Source organism: Megalobrama amblycephala, linkage group LG1, assembly GCF_018812025.1.
Source record: "Megalobrama amblycephala isolate DHTTF-2021 linkage group LG1, ASM1881202v1, whole genome shotgun sequence".
Taxonomy (NCBI): Eukaryota; Metazoa; Chordata; class Actinopteri; order Cypriniformes; family Xenocyprididae; genus Megalobrama; species Megalobrama amblycephala.
This window is the reverse complement of record NC_063044.1, coordinates 75,702,288-75,729,391: the sequence shown is the minus strand read 5'-3', so window position 1 is coordinate 75,729,391 and position 27,104 is coordinate 75,702,288. Positions and strand designations below refer to the sequence as shown.

The 27,104-nt window shown below is 39.4% G+C and overlaps 1 protein-coding gene across 1 annotated transcript in view; it reads right to left on the bottom strand.

Annotated features, from left to right (window-relative positions):
- Positions 1-26,780, bottom strand: part of LOC125279981 (carcinoembryonic antigen-related cell adhesion molecule 3-like) — a 36,931-nt gene extending 10,151 nt beyond the window's left edge. Inside the window, exon 1 of the mRNA XM_048210276.1 lies at positions 26,581-26,780. Coding sequence (XP_048066233.1) covers positions 26,581-26,641 — 61 coding nt within the window. The 5' untranslated portion in view covers positions 26,642-26,780. The remainder of the gene's footprint in view (positions 1-26,580) is intronic.
- Between the last annotated feature and the right edge of the window lie 324 nt (positions 26,781-27,104).

The window sequence follows — 27,104 nt, the reverse complement described above, 5'->3', positions numbered from 1 at the left end:
AAAACTGTGTATTAAATTGGTTTAAAACGTATATTAAAGGGAGACATTTTTATGTTAAACTTGGAGAGCATATGTCTGAGAAACACGAAACCCATTTTGGAGTCCCACAAGGAGGCCGTCTTGGTCCTTTATTGTTTTCATTGTACATGCTACTACTGGGAGACATCATCAGAGAAAACTATGTATATTTTCATAGCTATGCTGACGACACGCAGCTGTATATTTCTGTCGAGACAAACAATATGCGGCTATCAGTTTGATTACTACCTGCCTTATGGCAGTAAATGACTGGATGTGGAATAACTTTAAGTTAAACGAGGATAAGACTGACATTCTGTTAGTTGGTCCTAAAATAAAAAGAGAAATGTTGTTTCAGAATCTGGTTAATTTGACTCCTTGGGTTCGACCAGAGGTTACAAGTCTTGGTGTTATCATAGACTCAGACTTAAGTTTTAATTCCCATATTAACAAGGTGACAAAATCTTCATTCTTTCACCTAAGAAACATATAAAATTAGACCTTTTTTAAACTATAAAGAAGCAGAAAAACTAATTCATGCTCTAATCTCAAGTAGACTTGATTACTGTAATGCACTTTTTACTGGTCTGCTTCCTGCTTCCTGCTTCGCTACTGTTCGGACACTCTTGCTTACAGCTCCGCGCTTTGCTCTATTGCTTTTATATTTTATCTCCAAATTTTAACTACAGCAAATCAGCACAGTGCTCAAACGACAAATCTTGGCACCAACAAACATTTTTAACTGGAAGAATTGCTACAAAAAAGGGGAATTTTTATCCAACCAGCCTCCCACTGACGGCAGCCATCAGCTTGCATTCCGGAGAAGGGAAAACACAGCTGCCTACATCCAAAAGGATTAGAAATAATATGCCTCCTCTGGTTGAAGAATCTACCTGCTGCACAAACTGCCACAGACTTTTACAAAGGATTGCAGTTCTTGAAACAAAGTTACTTGCGGGACCACCAAACCAGAAGGAACACACAACAGAGCTTCATCATGGACGTCCTCAGCACACAGTCGGTGAGTCCCATGAATCTAATGCTCCTAAACAGACCATACTGAGTGCCGAAACTGATCAACATACTAATCGATGGCACAAACAGGGAGCAAGACCCAAAGGCACTCAAGACATCAGATTGTCACGAGTATCACATATTAATGCAGTAGCATCCTCTACCCCAAACACTAGCTCCCTACCACCGCCAATACATCTGGAGAACAGATTTGAAGTGTTAATGAATGTGGGTGAGGAATCTCTAGACATGATGAATGTGGGTGAGAAATCCCCAAACATGATCGGACACAGATCAAATCAGCCAGCAGCTAACACCGATGCTAACTGCCGCTCAAGGTTGAACAGTCAGCGGCACTCAGCTCAGAGAGCAGCCGAGCCCAGGACTCTGATAGTGGGTGACTCTATTATCAGAAACATTAGCAGCAGGGATACAACTACATGCTGCCTTCCACAAGCAACAGTTTCTGATGTAAACAGGGAACTTAAGAGCATTCTGATGAAATATAAGACTGCAAATCGACTAATCAGGGAAGCCAGGACAACATATTACAGCCTCCGGTAACACCAGAGCAACAGCCCCTTTCACCGGACACGTTATCCCTCTCTCCAGCATCACCTCTTCTGTGCTTTTCAGAGAAAATGGAGGAACTGGTGTATGCTGGAACCAAACTCTCCCACTCTTTTGCTGCGAGCCCCCAGGTATCAACAAAAAATTGTCAAGCCCCGAAACCACCAAAGCCTGTGGGCCCAGCTCGGCCTCCCCCTCCTCCTGCGAGAGCTCTTTGGCCCCTGCCACAACACCAGGGCCCACATCCTCCTCCATCTGTTCTAGGTGAATCAAAAACAACCGATAACAGCTCTCAGTGATGTGTGTCGGGCCCCGCTATGATAACAGTGACTTTATCAAATATTTACAGAAGAAGCTGGAACCCAGTGTGCCTGTTGCTTTCTCTATTTCTGTTTTATTATGTGATAGAAAGCCTAAGGCCTTCTCAAACCGTTTGGCAAACCCATTTAGTCTGCTGCCTATTACACGTCAAACTAAGATTACTGTAGAGACAGAAAGTAAGACTGTTAAGTTAGCACTTTTAAACATCCGCTCACTTAAAAATAAATCACTTCTAGTCAATGACTTAATAACCACAAACAACCTAGATTTTATGCTTCTAAATGAAACATGGCTAGAAGACAGTTGCAGTTCAACAATCCTGAATGAAACAGCCCCTCCTAACTTTACTTTTATGAGTGTCTGCAGAGCTGTTAGGAGAGGTGGAGGTGTTGCTGCTCTATTTAAAGATGTCTATCAATGCAAGCAAGTGTCATTTGGGGATTACTTGTCTTTCGAATACCTGGGTATTGTGTTAAAAGGTGCTCCTCGCATTCTACTTATAGTTATTTACAGGCCTCCAAAATACTCTCCAGCCTTTGTGGAGGACTGAACTGTTATCAGCAATTTCCTCAGAGATTGACTGTTTTGCTATTACTGGAGACTTTAACATCCACATAGAAAATGCAGAATCCAATATGGCAAAAGAAATCCTAACAGTTTTGAATACTTTTGATCTGACTCAACATGTACATGGACCCACACACAATCGTGGACACACTCTAGATTTAATTATTAGTAAGGGTCTAAACATTTCATCCATTGTCATTAAGGATGTAGCACTATCTGATCATTTCTGTATTTTCTTTGATATATTGATCTCTCCGATTGTTGAAGTTAGATCTATCTCGGTCAAAAAAGCGATGCTTAAATGAGAATACTAGTCCACTGTTTATGAAGGCTATATCTTTAACACCAAGCATATCTGCAGACTCTGTTGATTTTCTCCTTGATTCTTTTAACTCAAAAGTACAGAATGTTATTGATAACATTGCTCCTGTGAAAGTCAGGAAGAAAAGTGGCAGACAAAAAGCACCGTGGAGAAACTCAACAGCAGTGCAAAATATGAAATGACAATGCAGAAAAGCTGAGCACATGTGGCGAAAGACAAAACTCGAAATCCATTATAACATCTATAAAGATATTCTTCATGCTTTCAATGTGGAACTAGGCAAAGCTAGACAGACCTTCTTCTCAAATATTATAAACAGAAACTTAAACAACACCCGGACTCTTTTTGCTACTGTAGAGAGACTAACAAACCCCCCCAAGTCAGATTCCCAGTGAAATGCTCTCAGACAGCAAATGCTGTGAGTTTGCTTCCTTCTTCTCTGAGAAAATTAATAATATCAAAAAGGCAATCAGCACATCCTTGAGCTGCACTGGGGTAAAACAGATCAGATCACAAACTCAGAAAGTAGCTATTATGTCTGTTTTCGAAGCAACTGATGGTAAAATTTTGGAAGAAATAGTACAGCACCTTAAAACATCAACCTGCGCCCTTGACACACTTCCCACATCTTTTTTTCAAAAGTGTGTTTAACTGTTTAGAAGCAGATCTCCTAGAAGTGATAAATGCCTCACTTCTCTCTGGACTTTTCCAAAATCCCTGCAAACTGCAGTTGTTAAGCCCCTCCTGAAAAAGAGCAATCTGAATAACACCATATTGAGCAACTACAGACCAATCTCAAATCTTCCTTTCATAGGCAAGATCATTGAAAAAGTTGTTTTCAATCAGCTGAACAAGTTCTTAACACTCTGAGGTCTGAGGGTATCGCCGGCGATACCACCGTGGTTTTTTTCTTATCAGTGTGAAAGAGACTCAAAATACTCTGTCAGTGTTGCACATACAATTAAGAGTTATACACCATTTTAATCTGTGTAATATCTTCTTTTATTTGTGTACACTCACAGTAAAAACAAAATGTTGTGCTTTTTGTAAAATAAAGAAAACTAACATGATGCGTGATCTCTCGTCTCCCTCTGAACGAAGTCCAATCTGATAGTTCTTAGAAAATGAACTGTAACTGTTAAATATTTTCTTATTTCTTGGGCTTCACTTTCTGACTTTCTCTGTGTCTTGGGATTTTTCCATTGTGCAGCTCATGTGCCTACCTAGACAAAACAACAAGTAGTAGTCCTTGGACACACTGACACTCTCACACGTAACCAGAAGTTGAAGACACACACACATTTACGCACATACATTTCTTATTTGTTATTATATTTTGTGAAATGCCATACATGGTAAGGTTTACATGGTAAGTCGTATGATTGGATGCTCAAGCCATCCTGGAGATTGTTGTTTGACCTATGTCTATAAATATGACCCTTCTTCCTGAATAAATCGGAGAATGCTTTGTACCACACTTGATCTGTGTCTGCTTGGTCATTCTCCCGAGATCTCGCGCTGCTGCTGCCACACATCACAGGGGTTGAGGCGCCTGTTTCTTAACTGATGACTGGAATTACAAATATTCTACCTATTATTGAGATTTTAATCTAACAGTTTGGGGGCTCGTCCGGGATATTCCCAAGAAACACGGGACTGGGGGACTGAGAGGTCATCCTTCATCACAGGTAAGTTGTTTTTTAATAATTTCCTGTGGTGGTAGGATTGATTGAACTCATCCCATGTTATCCTTGGATGCAGCTCTAAGAGTTAGTCCAGGAAGATTTGTCTGGAAGGGTACTGTTTAAACGCACAGCTACCTGGCAAATATTTTGGTAATCCCTCCGGTGCGAGGAAGATCCGTGCAGATCCGCTCTGACGGATATCCGTTTAGATCCGCTCTGACGGAAAATAAAGTGTTGATGGGAATATTCCGGTTGACAAATTAATAAAATTGGCTGAATAATTATAATTAAAGAATTATAAAAAGACCCCTTTGGTGTGGTGTGGCAAATTAAAAATCAAATTAGGTGAAGGATGGGTCAAAAGATATCAAGACCAATTCAAGATGAGACACCCCGAAATTGGATGTTTAGAAATAATTGTGGATATTGGACTGAACCCTATTTATCAAATTTAGAGGGGTGGACTCAAGGAAAAATACAATTGGATCCTTTCCCCAAAGAAGGCTCTTTTAAGCCAGGGGATATGGAAAGTGCAAATTCGATGATTAATGGGGGCTGGGAGACCCAGAGTGGAATGATAAGTACATGAAAAAGTCGTACAGTAAATGGAAAGAAATGAAAACATATTGGGATAAAGGTCCAGAGAGGCCAAAATTTAAAAAAGGAAAAAAGGGGTACCCACATCAGCCCTATGCCTCAACATCAAATATTTGTCAATATAAGGCTCCTATAGTAGAGGAATTGAAAAAAACTCTCATTCCATCAAAATTATATCCCACCCTGCCAGAATGTAGAGAGACACAACAGTGTGTGGCAGGGGGGCCGCAGCTCCCAGTAAACGGGCAGACTGCGAGAAAGCAAAATGTGAACAAAAATCAAAGCCTGCTTTAATGTTTGTGAGACAGGGAAATCAAATTTCCATACGTCCTGCTAAGGCAAGTGACATTGAAAGTATATGTAACAATCTGCCTTCTCCCTCTCATCCAGTGAAATTTGCGCAGATTCTGAAATGTCATACCCGTTATGCACAACTGACGGGTCCAGATTTTAAATTAATACTCCTCAGAACTTTGGGGGATGATGTGACAGAGACAGAGATAATTGATGTGTGTCCTTCTCTGAAAACAGAAAATGATAAAATGACTGGAAAAGGGAAAGGAAGGCGAGAGAAATGTCATTATTGTGGCAAACCTGGTCATTGGGCAAAAGAGTGCAGGAAACAAAAAAATGATAGGAAAAGACGCAGACAGGGAGAAACAGACAAAAAGGAGAATTAAAAACTCCAACCAAGAGTAACAAATACCAAACAGAATGGAATGGACTCCCCAATAGGGATGCCTAAGGAGGGAAGGAACCCCAAGTACTTCTGCTCACTCTAAAATATAAAAATAACAAAACTGATTTGCCAAATTTGGAATTGAATGTAGATGGTAAAAAATATTGCCTGTGGTCACAAGTGATGGTCAACATTTTATGAAAATGATTTTGATAATGATTTTTCTTTTTCTTCCCTTCTGTGCTGATGGTGTCCACTGAGCCACACCCTCATCCTACTGTGTGAAGCTGAGAGTGAGGGAGAAGAGATAGCGTCACTGAAATGAGTAAATCCAAAACTGTGAAACTGTGGGCTAAGCACAAGCTTTCATCAATGATAAACCGTACACTGCGTTACTGAAAACAAAAATACCGGTCTATGTAAAACAATACCCTCTCTCTCCAGAACGGCATTGAACCAATGATTGAACTTTGTTAAAACATGGCATTATTATTAAGACGCACTCACCATATAACACACCTTTTAATCCTATTCTCAAAGCAGATGGACAAAGTTGGCGACTGACACAAGATTTGAGAAAGATCAAAGATCTGATCTTTCTCCAGTGGTACTGGATGTGGTAACTATAATAAATTCAATACCCTACACATAAATTCTATACTGTCCTTTATATATGTTCTGATTTTTTTTCAGCATACTGATATCTGAAGAGGTGCAGCCATTATTTTCATTTATGTACAAACAACAACAATTTACATGGACACGTCTTCCTCAGGGCTATGTTGACTCGCCTGCTGTGTTCTCTGCAATCGTGCACAAAACCCTCAGCAACATCAAGCTCCCACCAACTACGCTCATCTCAGCCACAACAACAGAGAACTGAACAGGCCTCCATCATTGTCTGCTTCAAGAAAGAAAGTACAGTGGGTGAGACCACAAGTCTGTTATCTGGGACACATTATCTCAGAAGGCCATTGACACCAAGCCTCACCACAACAAGTCATCAAGTGGACTGTTGAAATGAACTACAAAAAAGACTTCCACCTTTACGTGCACGAGAGCGGGGCATTGCAGCGGGGATACTGGCCCAGGAACACGGTACAAGTTATCGCCCTTTGGCGTATTTTTCCAAAACATTAGACAACATTACACAAGGTCTGCCTTCGAGCAGTGGCTGCTGCTGCCCTGATGGTACGAGATGCTGAAAAAACAGTCCTCTCACATCCACTGACGTTACACACCTCACACCAGGTAAATGCAATTTTACATAATCTTAACACGCAGCACATGACGGCACAGCGTCGTTCAGGTTATGAAGCAACGTTGTTAGCGACTACAAATTTAACGATTAAGCCAACATCTGTGCCACACACTGCTATTATTGCTTTGAGAGAGTTGCTCGGTACTGCCGACCAAACCACTGACAGCATTGATGAGGTACATGATTGTTTGAAAACAATTGAAACTGAAACTGCTTGTAGGACCGATCTGTTAGATACGGCCCTAGAAGAGGGGGATAGTCTATATGTTGACGGTTCATGTTCTAAACCATCAGATAGTGTATATTTATGTGGCTATGCAGTTGTTAGACTCCCTGATGAAGTGGTAGAAGCAGAATCATTACCATACACATCAGCACAGGCAGCGGAACTAGTGGCACTAACGAGAGCTTGTGAACTTTCAAAAGATAAAATTGTCACAATTTATACTGATTCTAAGTATGCGTACAGTGCAGTCCATGACTTTGCCAACACATGGAAACAAAGAAATTTTAAGACAGCAAATGGAAAACCAATAGCGCATTCTGATTTGATAGGTGACTTAATTAATGCAGTGCAGTTGCCGAACAAAGTGGCCATAGTCAAGGTGAGGGGACATGCAGCAGGTCAAAATATTACAGAGCCAACCAACAGATGCTGACTTACAATACTGGGCCTCAAAAGGCTGTCAGCCAGATAAACAGGGAATTATCAGAGACTCTGAAGGGAAAGTGGCCTTGCCAAAGTCAACACTTGTGCTGCTTATACGTCACTATCATGGTCTCTCGCACACAAGTGCTGCTAAGACAGCTCAGGCAATTAATGCTTTATCTGTGCAAAAACTAACATCCATTGACAGATTCACAAAGTGGCCAGAAGCTTTCCTATGTGCGAGGGAGAATGCAAAAAATGCAAAGAAATTATACCCAGATTTGGGATACCAAGTGTCATTTAAAATGATTATGGAACACCTTTTACATCCAAAGTTTAGAGACGGAAAAAATTGGATGACTGTATTGCAAGCTGTTTTAGCTGAAATACGAATGACACCATCCTCCACTACTAAAATGTTTCCTTTTGAAATTCTGATGGGTAGGCCTTTCCCGACACCATTGGTCAAAGGCCGCGCTGGCGTTTTTCTTCTTTAGGTGAAATGGAGGATCCTGGACGACTATGTCATGGAGCTGGTCGAAAAATTTAATTCTATTAATGGTGATGTTCACTAACTCTTCCTCTCCCCTCAGAGAAACCAACACACAAGTTTGTGCAGGTGCTGATAAGGAGTCTGAAACCAGTCAAGATCGGAGAGCCAAAATATCTGGGGCCGGCCATGGTGATTGCAGTGACAAGGATGGGAGTGCTGACTGACCTGCAGCCGCAATTGATGTACGCGAGTAGACTGAAGGCTGCCCCGTGCCAAGGGGGACGTTCACTAACCAAAAGCAACAAGCGGATACTGACTAAAAAACAGGGAACTGCAGTGTGCGACGGCTAGACATGGGACTAATACAATAAGCAAAACCGACTGTGACGACCCGGAGTATCCTCCCTACCTGTTGGTGGCAGACTGCGGGAGTTCTGTGTCGCTTCTGATTGATTGATTGATTAATTAATAGTGATCAGGGGTGTAGAATATATATAAGGACTCAGGGTTGTTTATTGAGGTTAGCTCTCTTGGTGGGGTGGTTCTCCCAGGAGTTGCTCTTGACATCTCTCTCTTTCTTTAGTTATACATTTCTTATATCTTGTAGCTTTAAGACTTAGTTAGTGTTATTTTGTTATTTCCTTTGATATTTTATTTTTCCCTAGACTTACGTTTGTTATTTGTGATTATTGCTATGTTTGTTAAATCAATAAATTAATTTATATTGATTGCACGGTGGTGTGTCATCCCTTTTTTATGTTGTGGCTTGAAACGAGCTGGCCGTAACATAAAATTGGGGGCTCGTCACGGATCGCTACATGTATAAGTAAGTGTATGATGTTTTCAGTGTTCACCTGTGCAAATGAGCAGACTTCAGTTATTTAGTGTGTTCTCAGCTGGGTTGTAAGTAATCCTTCCATCGGGACACTATTTGTTATTTTTGTTTGTTATTTTGCCTTTCTTATTTTTAAAGGTTATTCTGGGCGGAGGTTTTAAATCTCTGTCGGGGGTACGCTTCGGGCTTTTGGTTTAAATGTACCAATTGTCCCAGAGTTTAGCGTTTAAATGCCGCCTCGAGCCCGGTACACCTTTGAAGACTAGGTAGGTTTAGTTAGTTTCATTTAGTGTGTAGTTAGGAACTGAAGTCTCTCATTTTCATTTAAGGTGACATTGTTTGCTGTTTTTTGCGTCCGTGTTGTTTGTAGTGCCTGCCAGTATGAAGATGTTGTGGGGAACGACTTGTGGTAAGTTTGTATTGCATCTATCTTGTAACTGGGCGGGGTTTTGCAATTTGAGCGTGTTATGCTGCGACGATCCCTGGCGAAGAGGCTTATGGGATTTGTAGTTTCAATGTTGTAGTTTATAGTGGCGTTCTCACATGTGTTTTGTTTGTTAGCCTAACTTCTAGCGTACTAAAAATGCCTTCGGTAGTCGAAGATTTCTTCGCGTTTCCTTCAGAAATATTACTGGAGAGATGCACCAAGGAAGAATTGTTGCAGATTGCAGAGCGTTTTGGCGTGGAGGTGACAAGCAACGACAAGAAGCTTAGAGAAACGCTGATGAACACTGTGAGAAGCGCGCTTTTCGAACGGGGCGTTTTAGAGGTAAGAGCTGAAGTTATTAACCCTGAAGAGTCTTTAACGTCTCCTCTTTTTGATGCTGACAGAAATGTAAAGTTTAGTGAGATGTCTTTGCAAGAAAAGCAGCTATGTGTTGATGTGGAGAAGCTTCGTGCAGAGCGTGACGTTTGTGCTTTGAAAGAGAAAGAGTTGGAGAGAGATGTTGAGGTGAAGAGGTTACAACAACAGTTAGAGATGCGAAAATTGGAGTTGCAGTTTGAAAAAGAAAGGGAAGAAAGACAGTTTCAGTTGAGAAAGCTCGAATTAGAAATGACTGTAAAAACTGTTGAAACTCCACTTTCTGTGTCCTCTAATGAATCCGTCTCTGCTGCACCTGTTTTTGATGTTTTTAAACACATGAGAATGGTACCGCCGTTTTCTGAGAGGGAGGTAGAGAAATATTTTTCTCATTTTGAACGTGTCGCAGAGTCGCTGAAATGGCCCAGAGAATTTTGGACATTATTGCTGCAATGTGTGTTAACAGGGAGAGCACAGGAAGTTTATTCAGCGCTGACTGTTGAGCAAAGCGGTGACTACGAAATTGTTAAATCTGCACTATTGCAAGCATATGAATTAGCACCTGAGGCATATCGTCAGAGATTTAGAAGTTTCTTTAAACCTGAGAAGTGCACTTATCTTGAATTTGCCAGAGAAAAAGAAAATATGTTTGATCGTTGGTGTACCTCGATGAAAGTAACCACTAAAGAACAGCTTAGAGAACTGATTCTTTTGGAAGAGTTTAAACATTGCGTGCCGAATGCTGTCGCTATGTATTTAAATGAGCATAAGGTGAGTAAATTGTCCGATGCTGCTCTCATGGCCGACGAATTTGTTCTTACTCACCGAAGTACGACTAGCCATTTAAATGACTTGCATAAACCTAAGATGAGTGTCTTTGGTAAGAGCAAAGCGACTGTAACACGTCAGAATGTTGTTTCTAGTTCTTCCACTGATCATGCTGTTGCTAATACACGCATAAAAGGTGAGATTGTTTGCTTTTATTGTAAAAAGGCGGGGCATAAAATTTCTGATTGTGCTGTTCTTAAGAAAAAGGAGAGATCTGCTAAAACTGTCGGCTTAATTTCTACATCATGCGAGAACCACAGTCTTGCCCAATCTGTGAAAATACAGCCTAAGCAGAGGGATATCTCTGAGTTGGAGATTGAGGATGTTAAGTGTCATAATGATTATGCACCATTTCTTACAGAGGGGACTGTGTCTTTGCCTGGCTTTGAGAAGACTGTTCCTGTTTGTATCCTTCGAGATACTGGGGCCGCGCAGTCCTTTTTATTGGAAGGACTTCTGCCTTTGTCTGATAGTACTGCTACTGGAACTCATGTACTAGTTAGAGGGTTTGAGATGGGGTTTATGGAAGTTCCTTTACACCGCATACATCTCTCCTCAAAACTGGTGTCGGGTAATGTTGTTGTTGGAGTTCGTGCTGTGCTTCCTGTTCCTGGTGTCACCTTTATACTAGGTAATGATCTAGCAGGAGGAAATGTGTGGGAAAAGTCTGACGGTGGAGTTCCACCTATAGTGGTTCCTGATGTAGACAAAATGGATGTCTCCCCTGACCGTCCTAATTTATTTCCTGCATGTGCCATAACTCGAGCCAAGGCTAAGAAAATGATATCTGATGAAAAGGGAAGTATTCTTAGTGATACTTTTATTTCCTCTGTGAATTCTTCCCAACCAGACCGTAATACTGTGTACACTGATAATGAAGATGTGATTCCTGTGTTTGAGTTACCATCTGTTGTTGACAATGTGGGAAAAATCTCGTTCTAAGCCTGAAAGTATATTTTGCTTTGATAATGCTGATGCTTGTTCTTTATCTCCACTGTATAGTGTAACTCGAGATGAATTAATCAAAGAACAGCAGTCGGATTGCACCCTCCAAGATCTTTTTTCTTCAGTGAAGGAAGGAAGTGGTGACCAGAATTCACTTCCTGTCTACTTTCTTCGAGATGGATTGCTCTGTAGACAACAACCTATGAGTTCTGATATTTTAATCAACCCTAGAATTCAAATTGTGGTTCCTGTTACTTTTCGTCAAGCTGTCCTGCAGTTATCTCATGAAGGTGTAGCTGGTCATATGGGTGTACGAAAGACCTATGACAGAATTTTGAGAAAATTCTATTGGCCAAGAATCAAGCGAGATGTAATCAGTTATATACGGTCTTGTCATACGTGTCAAATGACTGGGAAGCCAAACCAGAAAATTCCGCTGGCTCCGTTACAGCCTATTGCTGCTGTTACAACTCCCTTCGAACATTTGATCATTGATTGTGTTGGTCCTTTACCGCGATCTAAAGCTGGACATGCTTATCTATTGACGGTAATGTGTCAGTCCACACGCTATCCTGCAGCCTATCCCTTGAGATCAATTACTACCAAATCGGTTTTAAAAGCTCTAACAAGTTTCATGTCTATCTTTGGCATTCCGAAAAATATCCAGTCTGATCAGGGCTCGAACTTTATGTCTCGACATTTCTCTAAAGTCATGAGACAACTTAAAGTAACACATAACATCTCAAGTGCCTATCATCCTCAGAGTCAGGGGGCGCTAGAGAGATTCCATCAGACCCTGAAGTCACTTTTGAGATCTTATTGTGTTGAACTCGACTGTGACTGGGAAGAGGGACTTCCTTGGATGTTATTAGCAATCCGTGAAGTCGTACAAGAGAGCATAGGTTTCAGTCCTAATGAATTGGTGTTTGGACACACTGTCAGGGGCCCTATTGCTGTTCTTGCTGACGAATGGAAGACCTCTGACCCGCCAGAGAATGTTTTAGACTATGTAAGTAGCTTTCGTTATCGACTCTATGAAGCTAGAGCTATTGCCCAAAGAAAACTAGGTAAGTCTCAGGGGAAGATGCAGAGATTGTTTGACCGTAAGGTTAAGCCTAGAGAATTTCAGGTAGGTGACCAAGTGTTGGCTTTATTACCCATTTTGACTAGTCCTTTCCAGGCTAGGTTTACGGGACCCTATACGATCGTGAAATGTTTTCCCAATAACAACTACCTATTAAACACGCCTGATCGCCGAAAGAAAGTGCAGGTTTGTCATATTAACTTATTGAAATCTTATGTGACTCCTGTGACTTTGCTATTTGTTGATGTTGTGTCCACTACTGCAGTTGCTGGTCAGAGCACTTCAGAAATGTCTGAAGAGATGGTGGGACAGTCAGGTCCAGTAGCTATGGAAGAGATGAACGGTCCTTCTCGAGGGGTAGTGGAGGGACGACTTAACAATTCTGAAATTTTTTGTAATTTGTCTTGCCATTTGTCTCATTTGTCTGAGTCGGAAAAGATTGACATAATGAAATTGGTAAGTTCTTTCCCCTCTCTTTTTTCAGATGTCCCCACCCGAACTCATATCATCGAGCATGATATTGATGTCGGTACCGCTCAACCGGTAAAACAACATGCGTATCGAGTAAATCCTATTAAAAGGGAATTACTTCAGAAGGAGGTCGATTATTTACTCGCTCATAACCTGGCAGAACCCAGTTTTAGTTCTTGGAGTTCACCATGTATTTTAGTGAATAAACCTGATAATACATATCGTTTTTGCACTGACTACAGGAAGCTCAATTCTCTGACAAAACCTGATTGCTATCCTTTACCTAGAATTGATGATTGCGTTGATCGTGTTGGCTCCGCAGAATTCGTCAGTAAGTTCGACCTTCTGAAAGGTTATTGGCAAGTGCCGTTAACATCCCGTGCTAAGGAATTGTCTGCTTTTGTTACACCTGACAGCTTCCTTCAATACACGGTTATGCCTTTTGGGGTCCGAAATGCTCCCGCTACATTCCAGCGGTTGGTGAATAGAGTACTATCTGGGTTGTCAGGGTGCGAGGCATACTTGGATGATGTTGTTTTGTTTAGTTCTTCTTGGTCCGAACACCTTGACCAAATTAGAGAGCTTTTTGTACGTCTGGCCGAAGCCAATTTAACCATTAATCTTGCTAAATGCGAGTTCGGAAAAGCCACCGTGACCTATCTGGGTAAGGTGGTTGGTCGGGGTTTTGTGAAACCAATTGATGCTAAGGTTGATGCTATTGTTAAGTTCCCTATGCCTGCTACCCGTCGTGAACTCCGTCGATTCCTGGGAATGGTAGGCTACTACCGAGGGTTTTGTCAGAATTTTGCTAGTGTTGTTACCCCTTTGACTGACTTATTGAGTCCAAAGAAACCATTTAAGTGGTCAGAACAGTGCCAGTGTGCTTTTGATAATGCTAAAGCCCTTTTAGCCAATGCACCTGTACTTGCTACACCTGATTTTAAGAGGTCTTTTCTCCTTGCAGTAGATGCCAGTGCTTGTGGTGCTGGTGCTGTTCTTTTACAGGAAGATGCTGATGGAATTGAACATCCGGTAAGCTATTTCTCAAAAAAATTTAACCGCCATCAGCAGGCTTATTCTACTATCGAAAAAGAGGCCTTGGCCCTGGTGTTGGCTGTTCAACATTTTGAGGTCTACTTGAGCTCCATTTGTGGCCCCATCATAGTGTATACCGACCACAACCCTTTAACTTTCTTGGACAGAATGCGGGGTAAAAATCAAAGAATCATGAGGTGGAGTCTTACCTTACAGCCTTTTCATCTACAAATTAAGCACATACGAGGCAAGGATAATCTAATTGCCGATGCTCTCTCCCGTGTTTAAAGGGGTTTTTGCGTGGTGTTGGCTGTGCCCTTCTCTTTTCCTCCTTTTCTCTGTCTCTCTTTGATGTCCTAGGGCCCAGGAGATCCAAGAGTGAAATGGAACAGGATTGCAGAGATGAGTATCAGGGGCCTTCATTTTTTTTTTGTGATTATGTATTAATATTTTTTTTTGTGTTGTTTAAATTTTTGTCGGTTCTTTAGGGAACCTCTTTTTGGAGTGGGAGGTGTGACGACCCGGAGTATCCTCCCTACCTGTTGGTGGCAGACTGCGGGAGTTCTGTGTCGCTTCTGATTGATTGATTGATTATTAATTAATAGTGATCAGGGGTGTAGAATATATATAAGGACTCAGGGTTGTTTATTGAGGTTAGCTCTCTTGGTGGGGTGGTTCTCCCAGGAGTTGCTCTTGACATCTCTCTCTTTCTTTAGTTATACATTTCTTATATCTTGTAGCTTTAAGACTTAGTTAGTGTTATTTTGTTATTTCCTTTGATATTTTATTTTTCCCTAGACTTACGTTTGTTATTTGTGATTATTGCTATGTTTGTTAAATCAATAAATTAATTTATATTGATTGCACGGTGGTGTGTCATCCCTTTTTTATGTTGTGGCTTGAAACGAGCTGGCCGTAACATACTTTAATGCCTTACTATGATTTCTAACAAAACATTTATAGATTATAACTCATGTATCATAAATGATCCATAGAACTAACAGCTCACCTAGACTAGACAAACGCAGACAAAACAACAAGTAGTAGTCCTTGGACACACTGACACTCTCACACGTAACCAGAAGTTGAAGACACACACACATTTACGCACATACATTTCTTATTTGTTATTATATTTTGTGAAAATGCCATACATGGTAAGGTTTACATGGTAAGTCGTATGATTGGATGCTCAAGCCATCCTGGAGATTGTTGTTTGACCTATGTCTATAAATATGACCCTTCTTCCTGAATAAATCGGAGAATGCTTTGTACCACACTTGATCTGTGTCTGCTTGGTCATTCTCCCGAGATCTCGCGCTGCTGCTGCCACACATCACAGGGGTTGAGGCGCCTGTTTCTTAACTGATGACTGGAATTACAAATATTCTACCTATTATTGAGATTTTAATCTAACAGTAACTTAGTGAATACTAATGACAAAAAAATTACACTTATGTCTAAAAAAACGTTAAGATGTCAGGTTTTAAAACATATAAGTCAAATCGAAAACAAACCTTCTGTGTTTATGTAATCTGTATGAAAAGGAGCCATGTCAGAAGTCCGTGATTCAGCTCATTATCCGCTAATGCGGCCACGCCCACGGAGCCAGCGCTATTCAGACGCAAATTCAGTCAATACATGCATACATCGTCTCAATCGTGTATTTATTGTCTTCAAAAGTGTTTTGAATAGCCATATTTAGCGATCTCTTGCCTCTGTTAGTTCCTTGATTGTCACATGATATGCCTCTTCTTTTACTGAGGCATTTGTGGACAGAAGGGGCAGAGCGCCCTCCGGCTGAAGTATGAATTAAAAACACAGCATCCAGCACTCATAATGATGACAATAAATATAGAATAATAAATATTACTCCTCTGTATAGAAAATTGATATAAACATATGAGAATCCATCAATATTTCTCCAAATGTGTATGCTTTTAAGCATATTAAGAAATTATGGTCAATATAAGATTTTAAGAGTCAAAATGTGAAGCTTGAGTCTTAGATCTTTTTAATGATGTATAGTTTGTCAACTGCACATTAACATTTAGACTCTGTAATATAACAAATATGGTAGCCTATATGAAATGCCCTAGAGGTAGGAATGTTCAGACGCTTTGCATCACAGAAATACATTATATTTTAAAGTATATTAAAATAGAAAACCATTATTTGGTTAGAGACTTGAGACTTCTTTTAAAAACATTATAATGGCAATGTGTTCAATCTTTTGACTGGTAGTGTAATTTAACATAGGCCTATACACAATTTTCTTCATATCATGTGCAATAATACGTGCATGCATGAGATCACAAAAATCATGTTTTTTTTTTTGTCCTGAGTGGACTTTAATCCTGTTATCAGCATGATCACAGAGGGTTTTTTCACAGCCTTCCTGACTGAAAGGCCTCATTAATATGCAAGTCATTTCAGGTCATTATTATTCAATTCTTTTGTCTTCTCAGGTGAGAATCACCCATTATACATGAGGATTCACGCCCCCATGCATACTGTGTTTCTTGACCAAAAGTGTCTTAGAAAATTTAAATCTCTCTATTGTTTTATATGAAGGAGTAGGAAGGATAATTTTTACTTCATTCTGAAGCAAAAACTCTAGTCTACAACCTCCAATACCCAGAATCCTTGTGAACACAGTTTTAATATATTTTTTTTGGCTTTATTTCAGTGACTTAAGTTTTTTGTTTTTTCAATAACCACGCATAAACGTTATTCCTTCAAAAACACAAACATGTACATACATGTTCCTCACATATTATTGTAGCCTAGTTTGTGCTGAATACAGTGTAATGACACTTTTTCCATTGATATGTTTATGAACAACTGAAAAAAGCACAAATGTCAGGGCATGTCAAAACTTCTCCAGGGCCCCAAAAATCCTCAGACCCCTGAGGGTTAAGCTTGAATGGATACTTTGACAACTTTCAGTCTGGTTTCCAACCGCATCACAGCACAGAGACAGCACTCATAAAGATAATAAATGATATTCGCCTAAACACAGATTCAGGTAAATTATCAGTGCTGGTTCTACTCAACCTCAGTGCTGCGTTTGACACTGTCGATCACAACATTCTTCTTGACAGTCTGGAAAACTGGTTTGGGCTTTCTGGGATGGTCCTTAAATGGTTCAGGTCATACTTAGAAGTGAGAGGTTATTATGTGAGTATCGGTGACCATAAGTCTGAGTGGACATCCATGACATGCGGAGTCCCTCAAGGTTCAATACTTGCACCCCTCCTGTTCAACCTATATATGCTGCCACTGAGCCAAATAATGAGAAAGAACCAAATTGCATATCACAGCTATGCAGATGACACCCAGTTTTACCTAGCCCTATCACCTAACGACTACAGCCCCATTGACTCCCTGTGCCAATGCATTGATGAAATTAAAAATTGGATGTGTCTAAACTTCCTTCAGTTAAACAAAGACAAAACTGAAGTCATTGTGTTCGGAAACAAAGATGAAGTTCTCAAAGTGAACACATACCTTCAGTCTAGGGGTCAAACAATTAAAAATCAAGTCAGGAATCTTGGTGTGATTTTGGAGTCAGACCTGAGTTTCAGTAGCCATGTAAAGACAATAACTAAATCAGCATATTATCATCTCAAAAATATTGCAAAAATTAGATGCTTTGTCTCCAGTCAAGACACAGTTTGAGGTGTCTTGGCAAAAGGGGAGATTGAAACTTTGTTTATCAGATTGAAGTGCCTTAACAGGTAGCAGTTCTGTCATGTGAGGAAGATCCATTCAGATCTGCTCTGATGGATAGATCCGTTTAGATCCACTCTGACGGACAACAACAACAACAACAAAAATCTCCCTAAGACTTCCTAGCTCATCCATCCAGATAGCAAAATTCTCTGTTTTTACTGTTATTTCTATTCATTATGTTCTATTTTTATTCTTCTTCTTTATGTAAAGCACTTTGAATTACCATTGTGTATGAAATGTGCTATACAAATAAACTTGCCTTGCCTTGCCTTGGTCTCCCACAACAATCAATTAATAGACTTCAGCTTATCCAAAACTCGGTTACTAACCAAAACAAAAGGGAACTGCAAAAAAAGGGGAACTGTACTGGCTTCCTATAAAATTTAGAGTCGATTTTAAAGTTCTTCTCATCACATACAAAGCTTGTAATGGAAAAGGACCCAATTATATTAGCAGTTCTCTCATAAATTATATTCCACCAAGAACCTTAAGATGAACCTGAACTCCATCTCACATCATCCTCCCTGTTCCACACCTGCACTCACTTCCTTGTCAACTCCCCATCATCACAGATCACTTGCACCTGGACTTTATCATCAGCACTGTCTTTATAATGGACTCACTTCCCTGCACTCCTGGGGCCTCGTTTATAAAACTTTGCGTACGCACAAAACAGGCCCTGAAAGTGCGTACGCCAGTTCCGACGCATAAGTGGTGATTTATAAAAACAAACTTGACGGGAAAATTTCCGCACCTCCACGCAAACTCTGACCCATGCGTACGGACATTTTGGAGACAGAGCAGTTTGGCGACACTGATGGTTAGCTGAGGGACTAACGGCAGATGAAGGAAAACCATTTTAAATCCTCATTATGAGTCCTAATTATAAATACAATGCATGTTCACAATAACAGTTTAAATAATAATAATAATAATTTTATTAATTTTAAGAGATTTAAACTCGCATGAAAACACGTTTTCATTTTGATATACACATTTACATTAATATTACACTTTCACTAATGCGATAAGCACTGAAATTACATTACGCAGTCATTACGCAGAAGTTAAACAAATGTGATATGAATTCAGATAGTAGATGTGCTACTTTCGATCACTTTTCCTGTGACATGCTGCTTTAATGACAGCGAGGAGTGATAGGCGCACAATCTTTAAACTACACTGCAGATGTTATGACAAAATATTTTAGCGAGAACGACGATCAGTGATGCACACTTAACTTCGATATTATGGAAGACACTGCTGGATGGTCGAACGGTCCATTGTCCAGTGTGAATAGTTCCAATGAATATATCTTACTCTGCTATCTTATCCTGCAGCTGCAGGAGGTGTTGATGTCGTGTGAAGGATCTTCAAACAATTACCACTGTATTTGAAGGATATAATTTGAGGAAAACGGTAAGATTTGCATGTTTTCTTTTTAAAATACTTTGTCAGTGACACGCTGAGACAGACGATTACACTGCAATAAATAAGTAGGCCGATCTGTTTTCACTAAAAATAGCCTAAACTTCCTAAAAGACATGTTCACCTTATCAGCAAAACTGCATAAATTTGATTTGAATTGTTTAAAACAATTAAAATACTATTTGGCCAGTGGAAATGTATGAATCAACTCTATTCTAAAACCTTTATCTCAAGTATTTTATACAATTTTGTTTTTATGCATATTTTGATATATTTATTCTAAAACATAAGAATATTGGATGATTTTAGCAATGTAATGTGTATGGCACAAATGTTAACCATGGTGTCACGTGGATGGGAACATGCATGGAAATGATATGCAGATGAGGTTATGCATAGTAAAACTAGGCGTCATAAGCTCCATATATGGTGATTTCGGGGAGGAGACAAGGTGGAGATGCACGCACGCACAATCTTCCGCTGACTGGGATTTATAAAGGGATTTGTGCGCAGGTTCTTGTCACGATCACCTGTGAGAGTGCCCTTCAGCCATTAGAGGGCACTCCGTCCCGGACTGTCATTTCCACCTGTCTCATGGACTACATTCCCCATACACACTTCCCGGACTAATCACCACTCATCATTGCACCCAGCTGTTGTGTATTTGGTCATTAGTGTCTGTCTATTTAGTTTGAGTGTTTGCTGTCTGTATGTGTGGTTCATTGTTGAATGTCACCCCGCGAGTCTGATCCCTGGTTTTCCTGTTTCCCCGTTTTGGTTTGTAGTTTCTTGTTTCTTGTTTCTTGTTTCGTGTTTCTTGTTTTATGTTTGGACTGTTGTTTTGGATTCTGACCCCTGCCTGTACTCTGGATTACGCCTTATGGATTTGCCCTCAATAAACACCATTGCTGCATTTGGATCTTCCTTTTGCCTTTCTGTTCCGTGACAGTTCTGGCATACGCATGGTTTTATAAATCTGATTTTTTTCGTGCGTACACAGAATCTAGCTTTTGCACGTACGTACACTTTTAGGATGAAATCTATGCAAAGTTTTATAAATGAGGCCCCTGGTCTGTTCTATTGTTATGTTTATGTACAGTGATTTGTATATGTACATTTCTGAAATTACACAACTTACAGATCAGTCTAAACTGTAATGTTGACATGCATTTTCTGTAAAGCTGCAGTGGAACATATATTGTGAAAAGCGCTATACACAGAAAGATGAATTAAATTGAACTGAATACACACCTGGATTCAGAGAGTTTGGTGCACTTTCTGGAATCAGTGTTGATGTAGTTGATGTTACAACTATTACAAACAAAATGGAAACACAAAAATCATACTTTAGTGCATGAGCACAACATCAAGATGCTTCTTTTACAAACTAGATCAGCTTCATATCAGTCTCAGTTACGCTGCTGAAAGATGATGATTGATGATGAGTTTTTAATAAACACTTACTATGATTTTAACAAAACATTATAGTTATAATTCATGTATCAAAATGTCATAGAACAACCACTGAAATGAGAAAGTCATGAATAAACACCTTGTTGTTCAGTAAATCCAGGTGTTTGTGCAGCTGCTGTCCTCTCAGAGTTTGGAGTATTTAATGACTTCTGATTCTCTGTACAAATGAAAGGATGGATTAATTAAAGCCAGTGAGAACCAGTGAAGTGAGAGACTGATGATGTGTGACAGTGATCATGTGATCATGAACCTTGTGTAGGAGCTGCTGCTGTAGTTTGGCTTGATTTCTTCTCAGAGTTTGAGCTGCTGACTGGAATCTGTGTTGTTGAATCAGAAGATGAATGTTCAGATGCTTCACCTGTAGGACATTAACATCTAGGGTGACTGTATTTTAGTTTTCAAAAAAAAGAGTAAACTTGACAAGTGCATTCTGTTCACAATCATGCAAATATATTATTGAGCTTTAATACATAAAGTAATATAACAGTCCTTGATTTCCATTCAAGTAGGCATGAAAGTCTTTGCAAGATGTGTTTAAAGTTGTTTTGTGAACACTGAAGCCCCTGCTGTAACACTTTCTATAAAGACCATGCTTATAAAGAATTATAGCTCCATTCATACTTATTTATAAGCAAAAGTATTAGTTATAAACATATTTATAAAGACTTAAGACCTGCTATACTGCATTATAAGAACAGTTATAGTTACATTTATATTATTTTTTTATAACTTCTTTTAAGTCATACATTTTCCTTTTCAATGCACATGCTCATAATCCATTATAAACTGATTTATAAGTATTAATTAGTCAGTCATATGGTTCCATGAATCATCATAAACATAAAGATGCAACCTGCATTGCTACAATGTTATTATATTATAGTTACAATGACTTTTTATTCAGATTTATTTCTGTCATATTAGTGAATATATTGTTAATAGCTGTGTTATTGTTACGTGTGGCTGTTGTAGAGACGAGACGTATACGGATTTCCACAATAAACAGGTATTTAATGAACGAAGGAGCATAACAAACAACCGAACAAATGTAGTTAATAACGTCTAGTTTTGTGCAAGGGAATCCGCCTGTGAGTGGAGAGATTGCTCGTGCATTTGATGCGCTCTTGACATTTTTCAATATAATAACGCCATAGAACCCGCATTAAATGAACTATAAAAGTGAGAAGAAAGTCGTGTCTGAATGTCGCAATTTTGTATTGGTTAAAACAAATGGAGAATATCTCGTTTTTCTGTAGGTGCTCGACCATTTCCGTGTGTGGCGCTTGATCGCCGCCGTTCGTTGGAAATATTTAACATCAGGATGGATGATTACATGCTTTAAATCATCGATTTGGGCAGCTTTGAGCAGCTCTTGAGGTTCTTATCCAGTATGTGAGATGAAATCCTTGCTCGTATAGTTGTGTTTACTGACTTTGATGAGGCCTGCTCTTTGCACTGTCCACTCAGTTGTCATCAGTGGGAAAACCTCTCTCTATGATTGCGCTGGTTGGTTATTTTCACAGCTAGAATATGACGGCTGCACAAAAAGATTTTTTAATGCCAGTCACGGTTTTTATTATATTTCTTACTGTTTTATTGTAATTTCAGGGATGAAAACAAATTAGACCTAAATTAAATGTGGAACACTACTTAAGTCTTGCGGGACACGGGACGCGGGACAAAGCTCCCAATTTCGGGACTGTCCCACAAAATGTGGGACGGGTGGTCACCCTAGAAGAGCTGCGTCACAGCGCGCAAATTCTCTTTTAAGTCTTGTACCTGAATGGATAAATTCGCACAAAAAATGATGTCAACATGCCCATTTTAGCGAGCATCCTAACAAACAGGTTATATCTTGAGAAAAACGAGACAGACAACGTATGTGTTTCTGTATCAGTGTACTGAGTCTTTGAATTATGCTTAAAGGGGGGGTATTGTGATATTTCATGTATTCTGACTTATTTACACTATTAAAGAGATGGATTCTCATGTTAAACATGGCCAAAGTTTCAAAACACGAGTTGGACGAATGATGGAGTATTTCTATGGCAATAGTGACAATAATGTCACTAATGAAGTGTGTTTTTTCCGTCTGCTCGAGCCCTTTTTTTGTTGTTCTTGTTGTCCATGACTGGACTTTTAAGTGTATTAACTTTGTCTGTAGGCTACAGCAAAATAAAGTATGGCATAGCAATAAACACAATCAAACAGGACAAAATATAATCATTAAGCCACAAAAAAACACAAAAAAATCAAGGGAAAAAAATTGTCAGACAGGCAAGACAGACTTCTGAAATGCTTCTGGTGTGAGTTGACACTGCGTAGAGGACAGAACAAAACCTCGCCGGAGCCGTAACGCGCCGCAGATGTGTGCAGTGTAAACGAGGCTTAAAACTGGTCTGTTTTGTTGGCAATAGGCGCTCAAGTGCATATAATGTAAACAACACAAACATAGTGAATTCATAAATTCATTATTCATCATTCATATGCTATATTCATTATAGTGATTCAAAAATTATCCAGGAATAATGTGATGGTGTATTGTGTGTGTTTAAATACAGTTGTTTAGCTGACCATTGATATCTTGCAGCCGATCTCTACCCAAAAGCTGCGCGTGATCGTCACTCTTTAGCTCCGTTCACAAGACATGCCTCCAGGAGCTCGGCTGTTTTCGGAAAGACTCAGTACATTGTATGCATCTTTTATAAAAAAGATAAAACTAAAGACTTTTCTGCGATATGAAGGATGCTATAAAAAATACCTAATTCAATGAGTCTGTATTGAAAGCGGTCTTTTGTGTGGGTGCAACACCGGAACTGAAAAACAACTTTGTCCTTCAGAGAAACCTTGAATCATTATTCCCGAATTTGTTTGTGTTGGCTGGGTATATAGCCTATCTATAGTATTCAGTCGGCTCTATATATTCTAGCCACCAGATTACGTTTTTTGAAGTCATTGTTATTTATTTAGAACATTATTTTAGAACGTATTATTTATTTGGTGACGCGTCATGCAGCCACACAGACAGATATGTATCGCGTTTATTCTGTTTTTCCTTTTTATTCAAAATATTCACTTGTTAACTATAGGCTTCTATGTATTATATTATATATTCCGAATGTCAAATATGTGGAAGTGAATGTGTTGTTCGCTTATAAGTAACTATAAATATAATTTAAATGTAACTATAACTGTTCTTATAATGCGGTATAGGTCTTAATGAGTTTATATATATATATATATATATTATATATATATATATATATATATATTTATAGAATAGTAATACTTATAAACAAGTATAAATGGATCTACTAATCTTTATATGGTCTTGATAGAAAGTGTAAGATATAAAGTAAGAAATAAAGAAACTACATAATCAAATGTAAAACTAAAACAGCATAGTCTTCACATAAATTAAATATACATTTTCATACGATTATTCATTCAAAAAGTTATTCATTCAATTGCAGTGAGTGATTTTCTCTTTTTCTTTGTTGTTTGACAGACAGCAGCAGGTTTACTTTACTAGGCTGGCTTTCACTTTAAGACCTAATCACGGATTTCTATTGACACGCATCTGATATAGTTCCCAACTGTTTCATTTAAGACATAACTGATTGTGTTTACATGAATACTCGTGAAGACAGACATTTTGATGTAACAGTATGTGTGTATTTAACCATTTGAGTAGGCTATAATAAGCAGCTGCGAAAAAGAACTAAAGGGATTGTGCGCTGTCATGCTGCATTCACACGGGGGATTGGCGTTAACGCTTCTCGTTTACATTGAATGGGTGACGCCATACGTTGCTGAACTGAATTGTGGGATCTGTCACATCACTTGCATTGCTCATCATGGCAGAAGTTTAAGATTTCTCAACCTTTCAAGCGCCAACGCAGGCGTTAGCCAATCAGATCGCTTTATGCAAACACTCTAGAGCAGCCAATTGCAGTCATGCAACATTGGAAAGTAATGTGATTGGCTGTTATCACTGTCAACACAAGCTTCAGACTCGCCCTCCTTCAAGCGTTGTGTGTGCACGTCTGGTGCGTGTGGGAGTGTGGTCTATATGTCTAGTCGTTTGATTGTTGTTCCACCATTCGGTCAGCAGCAAAATATGTATACTGTATGTCCCATGCTAAGAAGTGAGCGATAGTACTAGCCCTGCTAGTAAGAAGAAGACAGAAAACAGCAAGGAAGAAGAGGCTGTGGGTGCATGAAACCCTCAGGCCCAGAGAACAGTTTGGAGAGTTCAGGCTTGCGAAGGAGCTCTGTTTCTATTGGCCGCACGGGTAATCATCACAGAGTGCAGCTGAAAAGTTTAACTATTTTGAATTTTGACTGCGGCGTGTGCGAAAGCTGTGCGTCTGCTTTGGTGAATGCAGTAACAAACCGTCCTAGTGCCATGCAAGCCATTGAAATAAATGGGTTTCATAGCGCAGCACAGCGTGTTCCACGTCCTGTGTGAAAGTGCCTTCAGACATCAGATGGCTTGCAGTCTCGCGATTGTAGGAAGCAAAAGCCGGCTGGACACATTTTTTTAGGTTCAAAAAGAGGGCATGTCCGGGAAAATGTATCGTCACCCTATTAAAAATCATATTTTACAGTAGTAATAGTTGTTTCTCACCTGAATACTTGATAGTGTATCTGACTGAGGTCTGGAGTTGATTTCTGAGAGTAAGCTGACATCTCCACTCTCTGTTGTCATCTTCATTCAGGAGTGTTGTAGTCAGAGTGATGATACAGTGATCTGATGAGAATAATATCTGATATCTGGAGTCTGTCTTCAGATCAACACCAGCCTGATTCACCCACAACAGATGATGTTTCTCTGGATTAACCAAATCATTACAAACTATGTCATTATATGAATACAACTGACAGGAGAGAGTCACAGAGCGACCTGGACTGATCTCAGTCTGTGAGGATGATGATGATGATGATGATGATGATGATGATGGAGACACTGAAACTGAACACAAGACACAAATCACAGACTCTTCAATCATCATGTGAGTTTAAAGGGAGAATCTGCCCATTTTAAATTGATCATATAAACATAAACTTACCATGAAGAACATGCAGTAAAAGATCTGCATCAGTTCCTTGTTGTTCTCCATTCACATATTGTCTGCAGGTGTAAAATCCAGGATCTTCTTCTGTGACGTTCTTGATGTTCAGAGAGCAGTCAGACCCCAGACTCAGTCTCTCATGTCTCTCTGTGTCTTTATTCTTTATCCCTTTAGTAATCAGCTCATCTGCTGCTGATTGTCTGAATCTGTTATAGTATATCCATGTAGTAGATTTGCATTCAGAAAGAGCATTATTACAGGGCAGACGGACATTTTCACCAGATCTGATGAACACATTCTCAGTCACTTCACTGGTACCTGAAACACAATATATTTGACTGATCATTATGATATATATTAATAAATGAAAACATAAAACATACCAGCATAAAAAGAAGATTCAAATACAGTATTTTCCCTCACTTCACACAATCATCACAGTCTCAGAATAAAGTGTTTGTCTTGATCATGTAGCTGTTGAAATCTCTGAATATGAAGATAATTGTTGATCATCAGATGTTTGAGTGACTCTATGTCCAGTATCAGGAATAATACAGTATGATCTGTATGTATCAATACACAACTCTGAGATCACAACGTGAATGTGTGCAAGAATAAACTGAGCATGTTCAAATCAACTCTTTCCAGACTAATTCCACTAAATGTCTTTAGAGAAAATCCAGATTTCTTTACCTGTGAGAAGTGAAGAGAGAATGATCAGTCCCAGCAGACACAGATCACACTGATCAGCCATTTTCTGTTTCTGTCAGTCTTTCTCTTCATTATATAGTTACAGCTCCTCCTTTAATCATCATCAGCTCCTCCTGTGGTTGAGAACTTCCTCTGATCTGAACTGAGTGTTTAGTCCTGACACTAAGATACAGCTCTGCATTTCACTGACAGTCACTAAAGTCAGGACAAGAAGTGATCAGAAAGATCTCTGCTGTGAAACTGTTTAATGTGAAAAGCTCTAGAACAGAAAGTGAGCTGAACTGGACAGTGACATCCAGAAACCAACTAACTCCATGAGAAAGGATGGTGGTCACTTTTTTAGGCAAAGTATCTAAGTAACCACCAATAAGTGAGCAGTAAATGCTATTTTAGTGGAATGCAGAAACATTCATACATTCCCAATTTCAAAAATAAAAACATGCTGCTTGAAATTAAAAAAAAAAAAAAAAACACTTTACAATACGAGGCTCTATGAATTCATTCAT